The 20,118-nt window shown below is 39.9% G+C and overlaps 1 protein-coding gene across 14 annotated transcripts in view; it reads left to right on the top strand.

Moving 5' to 3' along the window:
* The window catches only part of KMT2C (lysine methyltransferase 2C), a 200,517-nt gene that overhangs the window by 4,229 nt on the left and 176,170 nt on the right, over positions 1-20,118 (top strand). Inside the window, exon 1 of one of the 14 annotated variants that reach the window (XM_074869075.1) lies at positions 15,035-15,272. The exons of 12 other annotated variants lie outside the window; for them this stretch is intronic. In XM_074869075.1, coding sequence (XP_074725176.1) covers positions 15,271-15,272 — 2 coding nt within the window. In that variant the 5' untranslated portion in view covers positions 15,035-15,270. Of the gene's footprint in view, positions 1-15,034; positions 15,400-20,118 lie in introns of those variants that run through there. One more of the 14 variants, XM_074869084.1, reaches the window with a different exon arrangement.

Consider the following 20,118-nt stretch of genomic DNA (forward strand, 5'->3'; position numbering starts at 1 on the left):
CGTTATCAGTAAAAATTCCAGTGGTACTGAGGACGCAGATATACGTATAGGGAACAGTTGAGGTTTCCTATAGGTGACGACCTGGGATTCAGTGGCGTCAGTACCTGGAGAGGTACTGAGCATGATGCTAGAACAGCTTTTTATCATTGTTTGAAGGATATAGCTCCATGAAAAGCATTGTCAGGAGACTTAATCTTAGGTGAACAGTTTGTTTTTATTATTTATATTGTAATTGTGCCTAGAGGCCAGGGCACCATTATACTGAATACAGTACAAGTGCATAAGCAAAGATTGCTTCTGCACAAACAATTTCTTAATTTAAATGTAAAGATAAGACAGCATGTAAATGAAAGAAATGTATTGGGAAAGCACAAGGGAGCTGTGAGAGTGCTATGAGCAAAAGAACATGCAGAAGTTCAAGTACTCTGGCTATCTCTGCATCGGTGAATGATTCATAGGCATCAGACTTGGAGGATATATTTAAAGGAGGGTAGCATTGTCACCCTGAGGATTTTCACGGATAGCTTGTTTCCCGCCTGAAGTGCTAGACAAACACTCGTATTTTCTTCCTTACATTTTGACAACTGGGTATCTGTATAGAGCAGCTGTTCAAATTTAAGAGGTAGAGCTAGAATAGGCCATGCAGAGCCTTGAAATTGAGAGCAGGTACGTTGTTCATGATATGGTTCATCAGGAAGAAGGAAGAACTACAATCAAAGCAATGAACGAGGAAATATTTTTGTAGTTTCACCTTCAAATGAATTTAAAAGGTGGAGAGATTGCATTTATGAAAGCCAAAAAAAGAGAATAAATTTGCATTACTGAAGATACAATGTAATGTAGGAGAAGGAAACTTTCAGGTGCATGGTTAAAAAAGAAGTCCTGCTGGTATTGTATAGGAAGAATGGAAATAATTAGGGGCCATCTCATTGAATGGCCTAAAATCTTGGAAACTTAACTCCTGTACTTGGATTATACTTCAACTTCCAGGCTATGAACCTGAAGGATAGGAATATGATCAAAAAGAAGTTGCAGGGGGAGAGTATTGGTTCCATTTTAACTATATTGTCATTGTATGAACAGCTGTTTACTCACGAAAATGTATTAGAATAGTATTGTACAGGTGCAGTAAACATTTTTGTAGTCTATTTTAAGTACTAGAGCTTTTTTAATCTATACAGGTTATAAACAGCACAAACAGAATCAGCCTCTGAGCAAAAATTTAGTAGCCAGGAGTCTAATTGATTGTGATCATGAAAACAGTTACTTTGTAAGTCAGTGTCTAAGCTCATTTCAAATTTTATTTTCAGCATCCATCAGACTTTGATGTAACAAATTATTTTTGCAGATGTGTGTAGTTCAAAACAGCATAGGATAATGATTTCAAAAAGCATGAAATTTGTGGAAAACTCTCTGTGTGTTTATTTTTAATTACCCATGTTTTAATTTTCGTCCTAGTTTTTCATTACTTTGGCCAATGTAAGCTGCAGTAGGTTTTCAAGGGCCATAGATCTCTCACACATGCAGATAGTTTTGAGCACACGTAAGCATAGCATTTTTGCCAGGAAATGATTATTTAAGAATTTTTATCATTATTTTAGCTGCATTTGCATTAGGGTAGGCCAGTCCTTAAAGATACCTACACTGATTTCAAAAGGACCTTAATGTGTTGGATGGGTTCTCCTTATAGCTCAGTTGTGTTTCTTTAGTTCATCACACACCTCCTATGTGATACTTGTATCTTTACTTGCCTGCCCTTTTCTCACTTCAAAATGTAACATTTGAAATTGTAGAACTTCTGTTGTGTTATAAAATAAAAATGCTTGTAAATACATGTTTACAGTTAGGGAAAGCCATTACTACCTGGCAAGATGGAAGTCTTTCGGTGGATGGGCTTTGCACAACTCTTGTACAGATAAGGGTTAAGGTTTTAAAGCAAACAGTGGCCTATACTTCTGCCTGTACAAGCCACGTATCAAAATGGCCAAAAGCCAGAAGGTACATACTAGATCACACAGTGTGAAGGGATGAGGCGTGGGGGTAGGCTTCATAATCAGGACGTGACTTTGGCTCTTTGAAGGCCTTTCTAGTCCATTGTAGAACAGGACTGAGCTACGTGCAGTCGGGTCCCGCGGGAACTTTGTGCCATTTTCTTCAACAGCCCATGTTGCATGACTTCCTCCATCATATTCATACTACCAAGCAATTCCTCAATGTCTTAGGTAGTTCTTGCATAGGAACCTAGCTTCAACTGCTCACAATGCTATTTGCTTAGGAGGTAAATGATCTCCCGTAAATGATCTCTGTATTAATCTGTTGGTTTTCAGTTCCTGATAGGACTTCTGTGATGGATGACCATGAAAGTTGTTTCATGTAGTGGGTTTTGCAGAATTATTTTGCCATGATATCGAAGTTGTTAAAATATTGGTTAATGTGGTGTTTTCACTTGTGTCTTAAGCGTGAGTGAGATTATGCTTAATGTTGTAAACAGGTATTTTTCTATAACCTTATCCCACAGTTTTCACAATTTGAAACAGACTACACTTGAAAATGAAGTATTCTTTGAGGGTTTTTTTTTTTGACCTTGCAGTTGTTAGTTTGTTAATGTTTGTATTTGATGATCCCTTGACTTTATGTAGCACTTGTCATGAGAGGACCTCCAAGAGCTATTGGGCAGTATCACGACAGAGCAAGTACGATGACAGTCTCTGAAATCTCAACATACTGGGTATATTAGTCATAAGGCATGTATTTGCAGAAGTAAGAATAAGAACCCAGTCTCCTGGTTTCTACCCTCTGAGCTGTCTGCACACCAGACAATTTTCATCCTGTATTCAATGACACAGGAGACTTTTCCTAGCTCGAAACAATGAAACACTTCCATTTTCTTCTCTTTGCTTTTTTTTTTTTTTTTTCTCCTTTCTTGTTAGTGTGTTCAGCTCCTACTAACTTCTTGTCATTGTTCTTCCATAAGCTAAGCAGTTGGAAGTGGACATTTCTATGCTTTGTCATTTGAGAGATGGTTTTCCAAGGCAGTTGGCCTGCTGAGGATAGGTAAGCTCTGCCTTTCTAGGGCCAGAGTTGTTTTTTCCCCTTCAGCCCAGCTATCCCACAACGGTGTTGGAGGGGTAGCAGGCTCATGTATAACTAGAGAGAATTTCCTTATCCACCACTAATGATCGCTCCCTTATGTTGTTAAACACTGATGCTGTGAATTTCACTTTTTAAGAAATGCTATCATAGGTACACTAAAATGTTATGAAATGGTAAACAATCGACTAACAATTTAAAAAAAAATATTGAAACCTTTTCTCCTTTCTATGTTTAATATATTTGATTACCAATTCATGCAATCTACATTATTCATATGGTTTGGAAATATACAGATAAGTGAGATTTTACTGTAGCAGGTACTGTTTGCTAGTAACTTGCACTGAATTCTGTAATTTTTGCTTTCTTTTTTTACTGTTTTTTTACTAGAAGGATGGCAATAAACATTCCCATTCATGCCATTCCTGAGTTTATCAGGTGGAGTAATCAAAATAAGTTTGAGCACTTGCTTCAAGAACTACATTAAGTGAGTTCTTCTAGTAGCATTGGTGATTTTCAAAGTAAGATGAAGTAGGAAAATTCAGCCCTTAAAATCCAGAATATTTATTACTTAGAGAAACATAGGCAGTGAGTATATGGAGTGCATCAGGTGGTTATTTTCCCCAAACACCATAAATCTTAAGCTGGTTCTGGCAGCAAAAAGAAGCAGCAGTGCTGCCCTCCCTATGCTACCAGCTGTTTATTCTCTCCCTTGTGCTGACCCAGGCATTTGTGTAGCCATGTGGTGAACTGCATTGGGAAATTGATCTGGGTTAAAACTAACCTGGCAAAGAAACGTGTTTGTGATAGCATGAGGGAGGAGGCCAGAGGAAGCAGCCAGGCTGCGGAGAGGCAATGCTACGGCTTTTGGTAGCACTGCCAGCTTAAAGTAGTATCTGCAAAGCTATAGCCTTGGTTGTCTGAAATTTGAGGGTGTTTGGTTTTTAGGCCGACTCCTTTGAGCTCTTCAATTTAGGAGTTCTTACAGGAGATTGTGAGAGTTTTTACATCCTATAGTCATGTTATATATGATGGCTGGTTGGTTTAAAAAAAAATGCTGTTGAGAGGGTTCTTCACAGCGTATGGACAGACGAGTTGTTTCATCTGATTCTTGCCCCAAACATTGGCATTGATTAAATAAGGAACTTTGGTTCTCACTTTGATCCTCAGAATCATTCTTAAATTGAATATTCAAAGTACCCTAAAATAATAAGTAAAATGTTTTATGTCATAGTAGTTTCTGGTATTCTGAAAGCTCCTTCCTACAAGTGTATAGGCATACGAGTATAGACAATATATAGGCATTATAATAAAATAACACTAGATCTTGCTTCTTTCAGAATATTCTTCCCTTTCACATTTTTGGAAGTATTTTTATTAAATTACACATGCACCAGATCCTATTGCCAGCCATTCCAATATAGGTATAGAATTACTAATTTTCAATGCTGTATTTATCAACATCCTAATTTCTTTTCTTGAAGAAGCTGCTGGAAACCCTGTCAAACTAGGGTGTTGCCCCCCGGACTTGGCTTGGGGGGGGAGAGGGAAAAAGAGGCCTTTTTTTCTCTTCTGCTGCGTCATTACTGACAATAAATTCTTGCCAAAATAGTTTCAATTAGGCTATCAGAAAAAATAGCTTTAGGAAACTTTACCAATTTTTAATTTTGTCTATTATATTTGTATATTCCTTGGAGTGTGTGCAGCTGAATCACTTGCATGACACAGCAAGATAAAAGAAATTTTTGGTAGTGAAGATGTGGTCTAAATATGTGTTTTCTGCCACTAAATGTTTGCCGGCATCTTATGTGACTGCTGGAGGGTACTGTCGGGATGCCGTAGCGACTCCAGAGTGACTTCTGGCACATCCCAGGGTTCATGGAACCCGGGCTACTCCAGTAATGGTGTCTACCCTCCTGTCTTTGTTGGGCAGTAAAGACTGTCTGCAGTGTTCTTAGTGGAAGTTTTCTCAACTAAACATGATGGGATGGCTCCATATTGTTAGTAATAAAGGGAGGAGCTATGCTGTGTTAAAATTTGGGATTTTAATTTCATAAATCTAGAATGTGAATTATTTAGTTTTTTTCCTGAAGTGTGGAGTTCAGAAGCACAATGAAATTCTTTTAAAGAAAATGAATATTTAGTTTTGCTATATCACCACAGATGAATGGAACTGTATGGCCAAAAAAGACTTCAGGGTGATCTTGCTCGTCCTTCTGTGTTGTGTAACTGTACCATTTCTGACAAATGTTTCTCCAACTTGTTTTTAAAGTATTTGGCGAACGCAATTCCACTACATCTCTAGGCAACTGGTTTCAGTAACTAATTTTCTAAAGTATAAAATAAGTGTTCTTTACTGCTGATTAAGCCAGTTTTGTCTTGTATTACAGTTAAGACTCCACAGCTGAAATGGAGAACAATTTTTATAGTAAACTTTTATTTATTAGGTTATTGTCTCCTTTGTTCTGCACCGAACAGACAACCTCTGTAGCAACATAATGTTGACTTACCTGATTTATCCTTCGAAAGTTTGCTAGTCTTTACTAAGTTTCACTTGGTTGATACGAACCACTTTTCAATTTATCAGAATGATTTTTATTAAGGTCTTGTCCTCTAAAATGTTTATAGCCCCTGCATCAGCCATCTGTCGTATGCAACTCTTCTATGCATGTGAATTTCCTTATGCAGGTCCTGGAGGAAGGAACTTTCTTGCAATGTTCTCCCACCTTGATTGAAAATAATTTGCAAATAAATACTCTTTTTAAGTGCTCTAGTTCATTGTTGCCAACCTGTTTTAGGGCAATTTCACCAGGACTGTATTATGGAAGATGATCGCTCATAGTTCAGAGATTACTTCTGTTTGTTTCTGAAGTATAGTGTGAATTTCTTCCAGTCCTGACTTGAATTATTCCCTGATTATTTAGCCTAATAACAAAATCAGTTTTTATTACTGTCTACAATAAATCTGTTTTATGAAGGTTGAAATACAGCGAACAGCATTTCGTTCTGTTTTGTTATCCGTTTGTTCTTCTTTAACATTGTTATGTACTGACTGTTGTGTTTTTATTCTTACTTCTAAAATATTTCTGAAACTTTGTTTGCCTTTTATATTGCACAGTGGTAATAATGCATGCTGTGCTTTTATCTCTTCTGATTTTTATCCCTGACAAGTTTATGCTGTTCCTTTATATTCATTAAAATGCCCTTGTTTCCATTCCTAATATGATTCTTTCTAGTTTCAGACCCTTATTACTGGCTGCTTTTGATGCAGCCCATATTGTTCATACTACATTTCCTCTCTCTCCCCTGCATTGGAATACTTTGCCATTGTGCGTATTCCAGTACAATAACTGCCAGTCCTCTTTTAAATCACATTCTCAAGAGATTCTAGCAATAAGTTCAAAGAGTTTGTTGAAATTTGCTTTTCTTATTCAGCTAATTGAAGATAAAAATTTGTTCTCCTTTTTCTACTGCTCTCATTTTTCCCTCTTCCTTGGCACAGTGGATGATTCTCGTTACCACTTCCAGCCAAATCACTGTACACATTGAGATGTTTAAAATTGAGCTTGCCCTAATAGAGTGAAGTGTGAAGTAACTGCTCTTCTGGCATCCTCAACTTAGTGAAACAGTTGTCCTCAACATTTTCACAAACATGTTGGGCTGTTTGTTCTGTTACTTTGCTTTTCTATTAGACGTCTTGGAAGATGAAGGCTTCCTTTTACCCTCAAGATAAAAACTCTGAAAGCTTCTGTTAGTTGCTTCGAAAGGCTTACCATTTTCCCCTCATTTGGTCAGTGGAAGTTTTTTTCTCCCAGCTCTTCCATTCCTTATTCCCTAGTTCCATTCTCTGTTGCTTATGTTTTTGTTTCTACTCCAGCTTTTTTCCTTCTCCTCTTTTTTTTCCCCCCTCCTTGTAATAAAAGCAAGTAAGTATAGTATTTTTTTCTTATCATGGCCCACTGGACTGCATGAGACTAGAGCTTCACTTAGAAATGGGCCAGATGCCTTTCATTGTGAAGAAAGGCTTGGAAAAGGGAATTATGAAATAAAATTTAAAATAAAGAGAAAAGAACTGTTCATTTCAATTTCCTTAAATTTCACCATTTATAAATTGGACTAATTCATGACTGTGCTTGTGTTTTGTATTGATTAGTGGCATGGTTGTAGCTAGCAATAGTGTTCTGGCACCTGGAGCACTCAGATTCTTCACAGTGGCTGTGTCTGTGCTCATAAAAAACCCAACAGGGAATGTTTGCAGTCACTAGGCGCCATTGTCCCTGTTGTCAGATTATTGCAGCGGTTGCTTGTACAGTTGCGACCTTGGCCTGCCAGCACTCTTCCAAACAGTTCTCAAGGCTGACCCAAGGGCCTGTGTGGGCCACACACCGTTCCCAGCATATTTTACATGTGGCTGCTTTGTTTAAGAGTTAGATAGCACGGTTGTAGGCTGTTCTGTGCTAGTCGGCCTGAAGGCCAACATCACCAACTCTGTTTAATTTACTAGTGTAACTATAACTAGTGGTTTGTGGGGGTTTTTTGTTGAAGGAGGAATTCAATGAAACTGATAGAATTCTCATCAGTTTTACTTTTGGCCTCCTGGGCAAACACTGTGCCACAGTTAATGTTCTCTAACCCATAGGGATGTAAGTTTAGGAAGAACAGCTCACAGCAGAATTGCTCTAGAGGGAGCAGAAGAGATGGGATGTTCAAGCCATAAGGCTCTGGGAAAAGCTGCCTTTCAGTGCTACTTCAGTCTTCTGACACACAATTTTTTCTGGTTCATGTTTTGCATAATTAACCTTGTATCAGGCATCCTGGTAGAGATTTATACAAAGAAAAGTGCAAACCAGATTCAGCGGGAATTCTAATTTATTTTTCTGCCTCTGTCTTCCAGAAACCCTTTAGGAGAGAACTAGGCCCAGAAACAGGGGGTAACTCAGGAAATAAATGATCTGTAAGCAAGATTATTTAACAAAATTATTTCCCTAAGGTCTTTCATGTAGCATTAAGAGTTGGCTCATGGCTGGCTATTCTGTCGCCTCTTTCTGTAATGGAATGGGGAATGTTCTTTGTCCTATCATGTGCTGTACAGCTTGGAGATACAATCATTTCTGTTTCAAATGCATTTGTTGGTAAAGAATAAATACAAAAACCTGGTAAACTGACATATTTAGTGTGCTCTACATGTGGTCTTCTCGGATAAGGATACAGTGGTAGAACAGAGAAAGTACTGTTGGTTGTATACCTACTTTACGGACAAGCAGAAAATCTTGATCTCAAGGTTTGTTAGCCAGACACTGTTAGTGCGGGTTTAAAGTACTGACAACAATATAAATAAATACTGTTTTAAGAATATTTTCAGTTTACTTTTTTCAATTAATGTGTCTTTTTTCATTTTACTAGGTTTAGACTGTGGTGATAGTCAAAAAGAACCTGTTTTTAAATTGTTAGCTTGACCATGTTATTTTAAAGGCTTTTTTAGACCAATGAGAGTTTCTTGTCTATACTTAGTTAACATGCTCACACTTCAAAAAAGTGAAGTTATAACTGTCTTGGACATGTATAAACTTGTTGAGTTGAAACTTGGGCTCTCAGCTATCCTGTATCTTCTAAGGAGCACTGTTTTCCTTGTTTGACTAGAATTTGGGAAAGTACTAAGGCATTTGCTATCTGGCTTTTATCTAAAGACTATAAATGTTGTTAGAGCAAGTTGTTGAGTTTTTCCATTGTTTTTTGGTTTGTTTTTATTTTGTTTTGTTTTTTTTTGTCATCCAATATGTAGCCCAAGCTGAACCTGGGGAACATACAGCTGGACAGCTGGATGGACATGACCAGATCACATGATATGGGAGCATATTCCATAACAGCTATTAGTAATGGGCCTTGGGGACAGGGCAGAGACGGAATTCTAGCTCCCGTAGTCATGCCACCTAGGTTCCTTTTTCAGCAGTATTGTGATGGTCTAGTTTCTATCTGAATTGTTTTCGTTCAGAGCTTTAAAAGAATAATGGTACTTATTTTCCTACTCTAAAGCAGCTTTCTAATGAATAGGAGGAAGTGTACTCAAATTCTGCTGAAGTCTTTATGCTTAGTCAGAAGAGAGAACTAGGTACCTCTGAAATGCAATTCAGAAGGACTAAAGGCTGAGCAGGGAGTTCCTTAGAGCATCTAGTAGGAAATGCTAGATGAGGGGGTTTAGGTGTGATTTAGGCCATGTGAATATCACCTTTATGCCCTGATGTCTGCTGTCTGTACTTGGCTTATTCAGATCATAAGTTATTTCAAATAGGGTACCACCTATTTTCAGCACTGTGTATAACTACATAGCTATGTAAACAACAAATTGAACTTCAAAAACATTTGTAAACCATTTTAGGATCTGGCTCTGTTTGACCTGCTTTGAGCAGGAGGTTGGCTTAGCTCAACTTTGAGGTCTTTTCCAGCCAGAGTTACTGTATGATCCTGTTCTGTGAGCATTCCTTCTGATGGTCATGTCCATTATTTATGTTGTACCCATTGCCTTTACATGGTGAATTATGTGTAATAAGCTTTATTTTGTAGAAAGTGTTTTCCTGTATTATTTCTTGACAGAAAATAGTTTACTAAATCTCTTTGTTTCATTGTCTGTGTTTCTTGTTCCCTCTGTCACCTGATACTTGCTTTATCTATTAACCTGTGTGATTCCTCATATACTAAGTAAATTATTGCTTCCTTACTACCTTTTTTTTTTTTTCTTCAGAAATGGTGTCACCTGGCATTCCAGATTTTTTCTTAAAGAGTATATGCAAAAGTTTATGTGCTAGAAAAGTGTAGGGCTATCTTGATTATTTTAAAGAACATACGTCAGAATATGTATTCTCATTGGATTTCCATCATGTGCTGTTGAAAATTTTTGTCACGTCTATGCTAGCAGCTAACAATGCATGTCATTAACAATGAGTCATTTTTCTGATGGCCCGTGAGCATTTAGGTATTGCCTGTTTTCTACCTCTTCTCTTCTTGAATCTGCTTTTCAGCTTGTGGTCTATTTGTCTATATTAGTTTTTAGTCCTTTCTGAATTCATGTGCTCACACCTTTATTTCCATTTCTGGTAAGCAGTACTACATTATAATTTTCAGTCACGCAACAGAGTTTACCCATACCAGCACTTAGCAGTAGTGTAAAATGGACACAGGTCATGAGACTCTTGCCTCTTGTGCAGTGTTTCTGCAAGAAAGCACCATGTGCCATGCTACTTTAATACCAGGTAAAACAGTGCTGTTGGGAAAGTGAAGAAGTGAGTAAGGAAATCTGAGATTTCTAGAGGTGATGTGAGATTTGAAAACCTGTATTTTTTTATTTCAAATATTTCTTCAGAAATGCTTTTTAACCTGATACGGCCTGTGTTTCTCCATTGATATCACTGTTTGCGTTGTGTTACTGAACGATATCTGGTGACACTTTCTGAGCTCAGGCTACCTCAAGACATCTGTCCTGATGCTCTGTGGGAAGATATCAGCCACAGAGGCAAAAGGGTACACTCCAGCTTGTTGTTCAGGGTTTCTACCTCAAAATCACTTTCATCAGTGAATTAAGTGTAATGGTAGCCTTTGCATCGGAGTGTCCTGTTCTGCCTTCTCTGTTGTAGGGATGGTAACCTTTGGCTGAAGCATGGAAAGGCATCCGGGAGAAAAAGACACCTTGAGCCTTTTCAGTAATATTTGCCATAACTTGTCTGTCAAAGCCCTAAGAATAGGCAGAATTTGATTCTATGTAGAAAGCTATTTCAATTATCTAACTAACGTTACTGTTCAAATTTTATTTCTAATAGCATGCTTGCTAGATATGACATCTTAGATGTAATGGCTTTAAATCAAATTTATAATAGTATGTTAACGTGGGTATGTAGTTAATGCACAAAATGTGTTTCTTGGCTGTATGATGTGCTGCCAACCTATCTTGGGTTCCAGATATGATCTGGTTCATGCTCACAAAAAGAGACAGCACAGGGAAGAGGAAAAAATAGTGTTTGGAATATTTTTTCTTTTTTTTTTCTTTTTTTTTTTTCAAATGGACTCTATCTCCATAAACTGTCTTAGTACAGGTTAGAAACTAAGCACTTCCAAAACCCTTCAAATGCAATGAAAAAAAGAAGTTAGACTACTTCTGTTTAATCTGTGCTTTGGCATGAAAAGTGGAATTTACAGAGAAACTGTATTCACAGAAGAGGGTGGTTCAGTTGATACCTAGCATGGAAGCATAAAAGGGTGCTAGAAGGTAAATTGCCTTTACATTTCAGTGGAACTGCCAGGCTAAGGAAAAATACTTGAGTTTCCTTTTCTGCTTCTGGTCCTTTTGTAGCTAGATACTTACAGCTTCATCTCAAGTGGTTGTGATTCCATTATAATATTATTAGCAACCCACTGAAGATCTTGGAAATAGCAGGTCAGGCAGAAGTTAAGAAGAAACAGAGGTTTAAAAAAGAGAAACACATTTCTGTGCTTCTTAACATATTCATCTTTGTACGTTTTAAAATGAATGAAGTACCAAATCAAATGTATGACCTAGCTGTAGTAACCAGGTAATACTTCTGTTGTGAAGCCCATGTCTCTTATTTGTGTATGTATTGCACCTGGAATTTAGATTGGAAAATATTGGAAGTGGTGACATATCTGTGTCTGAATTTCTTGGTTGCTGTGAAGTAACATTCTCCCAAAAGTTAGAAATTGTAAAGAGAGGCTATCATAAACTGATAAGGCGTGCTTTGCTAAATGTGTCTTGATTAACTCAAGAGAGTTGTATCCTTGTTAATCAGCTTGAGTTTGGAAGAAAACAGTCCACCAGATGTATAGACATAAGTTTTTATCTTAATCATTAAATCCATAGCTTCTGTTGCTTACAAAAAAAAAAAAAAAAGCCTGTCTTAGGAGAGATGACTGATCCCATTTTTCCCATGTACATTTTCTTGGCAGAAGCATTGGCTTAAACAGTTTCTGCCTTGCCATCATGGTGAGACACGTTTGTGGAGACGTGTGAATCAGGGCAGGGAATTGATGCAGACAAAATTGCTTTGCCTTTTTTCAGTGTCCGGCCCCACTGCTTCTCGCTGGGTTACCCTGTAGCAGGATCAGTCCACTCATCTGGTTCACAACGTGATCTAACGTACAGCTGAACGGGCACAGTTCAGAGGCTGAGAAGAGGAGGCATGGGGTGGGATTAGCTTTGGTTAGAATTGCTGCCGAATGTGAAACCCTACCCTGAGTTGTTCCTTCAGCTCATTGTATAATCCTACTGAGGGCAATTTACGGGCAGTTTGTGTGGCAAAGTAGTAATTAGTCAATAGGACTGGTGTTGGGCCATGTCTGACTGTGCTGTAGTAAAATGACAGTTTTGTCCTTACTAAGATTTTTATGGCAATTAATGTGCTTTTACAGTAAAAGAACTAAATCTTGCATCTCTCACGTGAGAGAAAATGCAACTCCATGTTTGAAGCTCTGGGCAAGAACAAGGCCAGCTAATACGACTTCATACCTGTTAGCTTGCATCTTGGGTCACATGAACAGTAGGGAAAAGTACTGAGAGTAATTTATTATTATTATTTTAACCAGCTATTATTAAATTGCAACTTGACTTGTTTGTGCTATAACATACTTAAACTTGTCAGGTGACCCATTACCTGGTATGTTAAAACAAGCATTTTTTTACGGAGTGTAACATGTTTGAAAGTATCTACAGGTTTAAGGTATAGCAGCACAAACAACTTTGTGAATTTATGGTGCGTCAGTTGTGCTGCTGGGGGTACCGTCTCAGAAGGTACCACACCAGTGTGGTAGTGGAAGCTTATATAAATAAGCAGTTATGGGATAGCTGACATGCAGTAAACTTGGTGCTCTAGCCTTGCTTAACATGCTAAGTATAAACACAGAAACTTTTTTTTTTTTTTGATACGATTTGGAAAATACATGGCTTCTGACCACTTTTGGGTATCTTCTTTGGTTTAAGAGGAGTTACTTTAGTTAATCTCAGAATGACTGATTAGAAATATCTTTAAACTGTATGAAGATGCATGTCCAAGAGGGGTTTGTCCTGGTGAAACCTGAAGGGCTACGAGTGCTAAAGGGAATAGGCACATTGATTAATGTCTTGGTAGTGGTTTAGCAATCCACCACTTGTTGGCTGGACCAAAATCACGAACCCATACTGCAAAATAAAATACTGATATTTACCATCTTTGGTAAGGTTTAGACTAACATATTTAACCTTCTCATTGCAGCAGACCAAGTGTGCTAATACGCGTGGTTACCAGAGATGTGCTGATAAGCCGTAGCTTGATAGCTTCTTGTAGCTAAATGTATTTGTGTGTCTGTACCTGTACTAACATGGCACGATGGCTCTTATACAATACCTACTTGTTTCAGAGTAAACATGTGGAGATTTTTTCATGTGAGTGCTTTTTTTTTAAAAAAAATTATCTTAATCTCTGGACAATTGGTTTGATAAAAAGTTCCCTGTAGGCTGGGCACCTAGTGCATGTTTCAATTGAAAATACAATTATAGGTAGCGTTGTTCCACTCCCTCTACCTGGGTAGATCTCGCTGTGCGAATCACTGTGGGGTTTGGGGTTTGTTTTGTTCAGTCTTTGAGGTGAAATGGTCTTTGAGTTCCTGAGTGTTACTGAGAATTTCTCTAACCAGTACCAATAAGGCAATACTGAAGTTCTTTGCTTGTCCACAGCAGAAGGTGCCCTAGGTTAGGTATGTCCAGTTGCAGCTCGGTGGAACAGAAGAGAATAGGCTTAAAAAAAATTCAGATGAGTGAGAAAATAAATGTAATGCGTGGTCTTATTTTTGTTTAAGATGTCAGATGATTGTTGTCAACATGTCAACCTGTGTCTTGCAGATGTCTGATATTTAAACACGTTTTAAGGAAACTTATGAAAGATTGACAGAAGCAAAGCATTACACAATAGCTGCTTCGGGTTTTTTGCGTGAAGGGAAGTTGAACAAAGGTAATTGCGTTACTACTTAACTTGGCAGACGGATTGGTTTGCAAGTATCTATCGATACAAGTGAAATGATAGTTGCGTAATGTTTTCTTGATTTGTTTTTCTCCCTCTAGAAGAAAATTGGCAGGGACCATTCGGAGGCTTAGGAAAGAGCCGTTTGTAGATGGACGTTTGTCAAGCTTGCTTGCTTAGCTCGTCCCTTCCACGTTGCTTTTAGAGAAGGGTAGAGCAGCCTGAAAAATATTAAAAAGAAGAAAGAAAAAAAAAATCCAATCCCCGAAGATTCATCTTTGAGACTGAAACCCTTCTTTTTCCCAGCGTAGCCCCCAAGAGCCGAGGAGGGTTCTGCCAGGGAAGCGCCCGGCACCGACGGAAACGTTTTGCAACTTTTCAGCCGCGCCGCTTTGTTGACCGGGAGAGTGGCGGCGCGGGGGGAAGGGAGGCGGGGAGGGAGACGGGCCCGGGGAGCGCCGCCGCCGCCTGGCGCGGGAGGTGCCGCGGGGAGCGGGGCCGCCTCCCGGGCTCGCCCGCCGCCGCTTGCCGGGCCGCGCCGGCCCTCGGGCCGCCCTTCGCCGCGCCCGCCCGCCCGCGGCGACCCCCGGCGGCCCCCGGCCCCCTTCGGCGCCAGCGCCGCAGCGTCCCCGCCGCGCCGGGGGGTGCGGGGCGGGGGCCGGGCGGTGGGAGCCTCCGGCGGGGGCGCTGCGCCTCCGGCCGCCGCCGCTCTGCCTCACTAGCGCAGGCGGCCCCGGCTCCTGCCGCAGCACTCCGGTCCGCACCTTGGCGGCGCCCGGCTGCGTCGGATCTACTTTCTCTCGCTCGGCTCTTTTTTTTTTTTTTTCCCCCTTTTTTTTTTTTTTTTTTTTTTTTTTTTTCCCTTTCCCCTCCCCTCCCCTTCCCTCCGCTCCCCTCCCCCTCCGCCCTCCTCCGCCGGCGGCTCCAGCCTGGTTCGGGGAGGATCCCGGAGCCGAAGTTCCGAGGCGATCGGGGCTGTGGCGGATCGCTCCCCCGGCGGCGCCGCCATGGGGGCCCTGTAGAGCCGCCCGCGCCGCGCCCGCCCGGCCGCGCCGAGGCCCCGGGGCAGTGGCCTGGGAAGCGCTCCTGCCGAGCGGCGGCGGCTCCGGGAGGGTAACATGGCTGATCGCGGGCAGTGCTGAGCAGTCGATGTCTCCGCGCGGCGCCGGGCTCGGGCCGTAACATGTAAATAACTTCTCTTTCCTCCGGATCGCACGGGCGGGCACCGATGCCGGCCCCTCCATTTTCCAGAGGGGATTTGTGAGAGGTTCCGCGGGGCTGGGCTATGTCGCGCAAAACCAGTTCGCCGGGGGTGAGTACGGCTGCCGTTCAACTTCTTTGTATGGAGGGGCAAACTGTGACAGCGGGCGTGGGGCGGCGGGGCGGGCGGCGGGGGCACGGCACGGCCCGGCCCGGCCCGGGGAGGGGGCGCGGGGGGACCCACCGCCGCCAGAAACTTGGCGGGGGGACTCGGGCGCCGCTGACACTCGGGAGAGGGGGGCTGACACCGTTCGGTCAAAAAAAAAACCCGTACCCGAATTCAGACGTGGATCTGTAGGTTCAAGTTACAAGCTCATAGAGATAATCCTCGACCATTTAAAAAAAAAAAAAAAAAAAGAAAAAAAAAAAAAAAAGAGGGTGGGGGGTGGGAGAAACAACAAACACAAAAGCCCTGCTCGGGTCTGACCCGGGCTCTGCAGCCAGTCCTCGGGTCAGTTCTCTCTGCCTGCACACCTATACACACACACACGTGTGCCTGCACGGACACACACACACACGTATTCTTCTAAAATTCTGACTTCATATGGGTAGTTACAGCACAACTCTTTCCCCCCCCCCTTTTTTTTAAAAAAAAAAAAAAATCACTTTCATTTCCTGGTGTGAATTCTGGAGTGATGGAGAATGAGACAGGTTTATTTTTTTTCTGAAATATTTTGAAGTACTTGGTACACACTGTATTTGAAAAGAGTGCCATTTTAATTTTGCATGATTGCAAAGCATACCTGTATAGTGTTAATTTAAGATGAGCCTCCCAGCTGCCTTTATCTTTAGTTCTAAATTGAAAGAAAAAAAACACTTTAAAAAATATATTATATTCCTAGCACGTAATGGATGTTCAGACCATCATATATGATCATTTTTATATGAGCAGTGAGCAAATAGGTCATAAGTCAAAGTAAGTGTTATGTAACTGGCTGGCTTCAGCAAACTTGATACAAAACTGTAAAGGAAAAGAAGTCTATTTTGGTTTTGTTTTTTCATTTGGACAAAATGAGAGGCTGGCTATCCCTTTTTTCAGTGGGATTACTTAGTAGCAGGTTCATTTAAAAAAAAAAAAACCAAACAACCTATGCTTTAAAAATATGAGCCAGTTAATCTGTATGGTGTGTTGTATTTTTCTAAAAAACTGTTTCAGTCATGTACCTAGTTCTTGATACTAAATACTAGATATTCACCAGTGAATCATTAGTTAATACTGTAACCAGATTCATTACATAATTGAAAAATGTTCCTGAGTTAGTATAGTTTTATTATTTAACTATGCCAAATAACGCTATTCTAGAAAACAGTAAAGTTAGAGTTCTTGGAAGAACTGAAGGTCAGTATGAAAATACTTTGTTTTTTTTGCATGTGAAGAAATAAAGCAGCAGTGTGTTAATGCTCCTGTTGCAAAACTGAAACAAATAGACATTTAAAGATTCTTGGTGACAATGTAAAATACTGTGCATTGAAGTAAACACAGTTACTAAGCTGGAGCTTGCATGTAGGGGCCTTTGTGCTTCTTCTGCATCATGGTGATGTTAGTATGTTGTGGTTGGTGTTCCTGCACAATAAAATATACTTGCTATAGAAAAAAACTGCAGCTCCCAGACTGTTTAGTGCAAATATTTTAACCATTTACTTGTAAGATAAACGGAGGCAGGAGACAACATACACTTTCCTGAGTGCTAATGTGATCAGCTGCATCTATGCTAGCCATTCATTAATTTCACTAATGACTACTGTACATTTTTTTAAAGTATTCGGTGTATGCTTCCTTTTACTACTTTATTGTAAATGCCCTTTATTTTGATAATATACTTGGAGTTCAAGTATCTGTAGTTTTTAATTGCTTGCCTCACTTGCAGGTTGTCTTCGTAAACTGTTTTATGACTCTCCTCTTCTTGTGCTGTATTTCTTCTGTGCACAGTAATACTCTGTTGGCATTAAATCTAGATGCTTTTAGGGCAGAATACTCTTCGTTCTTTTTTTGTAGGAATTGTCACTGAATTTTGGTATAATTATTTTGTCAGACTGCATACTCAGTTGACTTAAATCCTTTTTTTCTTTTTTTTTTTTTGTTCTTCTGTATTATTCTTTCCCAAACAGAAACTCTTACAGAGTTTTGGCAAAATGTTCTTTGAGAGGTTTTTTTTTGGGTGGGGGGGGGGGGAAAGGGAAGGGGTGGCATTATTGTAATTTACATAATATACCAGTAGAAAGTAGTTGCATCATGTATGCTTTCTTAATGTGACTGTTCATTAGACTTGCCTGAAAATGATCTCTTAAAGGTAAATGGCTGAGCAAAAATGAAAAGCAGCCATGTATTGATTTCTACTTTTGTTCCAGGCTGAAAGGACCATTCAGCATGTCCTTTACAGGGTATTTCCAGCTTGAAATTTAGTCAGCTATTTAAAAATAATGGTAAAAGTATTCTTTTATCATCGCTGCTCTCAAATCATACGGCTTTGCAGCTCTGTTTTCCTGTTCTTAAAGTGTGGGTAGAAAACTCTTAGTATAGAATAGTATATACTTTGTATACCATTCAGTATAAAATACGCAGCCCAGAAGAAGGGAATCTGGCTCTGGAGTGTTGTCAAAAGCACACTCAAAATGAGGTGAAAGATACATTTTTGTTTTATTTGGGCCATTCCAATTTTAGTAATTACTAAGGCTTGTGGAAACTCTAGGAGGTAGCGTGTTTTCAGAAAGAAGTATTAAAAACCAGTTTGACAGTGGGCCTTTAGCTAGTCTTTTATAATTCTGTCCTTCCTCTGTGAAATCCTTTTGGCATGTTGTGGTTCTCTGGCAGTATCCCAGCATGTGATATCACAGATATCGGATGTCTTCTTGCGATTCGTGGCATTTGCTGTGCCGCAGTGGTGCTCTCTGGGACGGCTTAGGTGAACCAGGAAATGTCATAGAAAATTGGTAGGGAAAGCGGTGTGCTAGAGGAACAGTCACCTAGTATTGGGAATAGGTGAGCACCTTCTGGTTAAGAGCGTTCAAATCTTTGTTTTTGGTAATCTGATGTGGAACGTATTCAGCAAACAGATGTGTCTTTGAGTGGTCTTTGCAGATTTTTTTCCTACATCTTAGTTATAGATGCATGTCAAAATGAGTGGCAAAACATCACAGTTAAGCTTTTTCCTTTGGAAATTTAAAAAATGGATCATAATTGTATGTGGCCTTGTTAGGATTTATTTTCATCTCAGAGTTGAGGTCCAATGCCAGGCATAAGTATAGATGATATTGCACATATGGAGGATATTTGACTCCTCCATAAGATCTGCTGAAAGTTAGTCATAGCGCATTGCATTTCTGTCTCTCTTCGGTGAAGTCTCCCTCTTGTCTGTATTCACTGTTGAAATGTTACACAGTAAGTGTGTTTTGTGCTGACGGTGCTTTTGTGATATAGCTAGAAAATAAAAGATTTTATGTTGTCTACTTTGACCCATGTTTTCATCCTGGCTACCAAGCATTGAAAGGTGAAAATTTATAGAAGATGAAGGCATGAAAGAAGAGTCTGCTTGTGTATTTATTTGTTTAGTCAGGACTTGCCATTATTTGGTATAATTCTGATTCAGGGATGAATTCTTTGTTTTACATAGAACTCAATATATTCCTTCTAATCACAAACACTTCCATGTTGTTGTTACTCCAGATCTCCCTTTCTCTTTTCTTCCTCCCCGCCCCCCCTTCTTTGTTACCTTTTTTTTTTTTTTTCCTCTTTATTATCCTTACTTTTGATTTCTGTGTCCCAGTGCTGTAAAAAGAGAATGTAGATTGCTTCTGTAAGACTGTTTAGGAAGAAGTGCATGTGAGAGCAGGTTATTACCGACTGGTTTATAGTTAGGTTTCTGGCCCAACCAGCTTATGATCTAAATTATACTCTTGCCCTCTGTTAGTGTCTAACATCAGATGCCATAGAGGAAAATGTGATGAACTCTTAAGTGGGCTGTTATGGAATAATCATGCCATGGAGGATCTGTTTGAGGTGGGATTAGACCAGGAGGGAGGAGAGCTGCATTTTTTCCAGAATTCGGAAAATCTCAAGCAGAGTTATTATTTATGCTTATAGTTCTGCAGAAATCTACCTTCTTTGAATCAATTTACTTGTGAGGATATTGAGTTTGATGGAATTTGAAGGCTTTTACCAAGCATGAGGAACAGGGTGAAAGGATATGATGCAATTGGCGGAACAAAGAATGGGGCAAGGAGAAGAAGGTATGTGGTGGATGGGATTGTACAAGGACGGCGTATCTGGAGCAACGAGAAGGAGGACTAAGTTTGGAGCTTTATTTTAGTCACCTTGCGCTTCTGCTTGAGTTGGGTGATTTTGGCAATACAGTTTTGTGGCACCATTGAGAATAAGATACTGATGGTGGTCAAGGAGAGTGATGAGGGAATGAGTGTAGAATATTTTCTAATCTTTTCAAAGGTTACTTGATCTGGGCCAAATAATAGCAGGTGTGCTAGGTGTTGTCACTGCCATGTCAGCCTTGCCTTGCCTTGTGTACAAAAGGTTTAGTCACAATCATGGCAGAAGTCATTCATTATGTGTTCAGAACTGTCATAAAATGGAGGTCGGGATTGAATAGTAAATTCTCTTTTAACCTTTGACAGGCTTTCCTTGTTTGCAAAATTTCACTTTGGCTTTATGATATTTTAGCAGAAGGCTGATTCCCCATAGGAATGGGTATAAAAGTAAGGTGGAGGGCTTTCAGAAGAATTGTGGGCTTGCAGGGATCAGAAGAGGGGAATCCAGAGT

This window comes from Strix uralensis, chromosome 1 (genome assembly GCF_047716275.1).
Source record: "Strix uralensis isolate ZFMK-TIS-50842 chromosome 1, bStrUra1, whole genome shotgun sequence".
Taxonomy (NCBI): Eukaryota; Metazoa; Chordata; class Aves; order Strigiformes; family Strigidae; genus Strix; species Strix uralensis.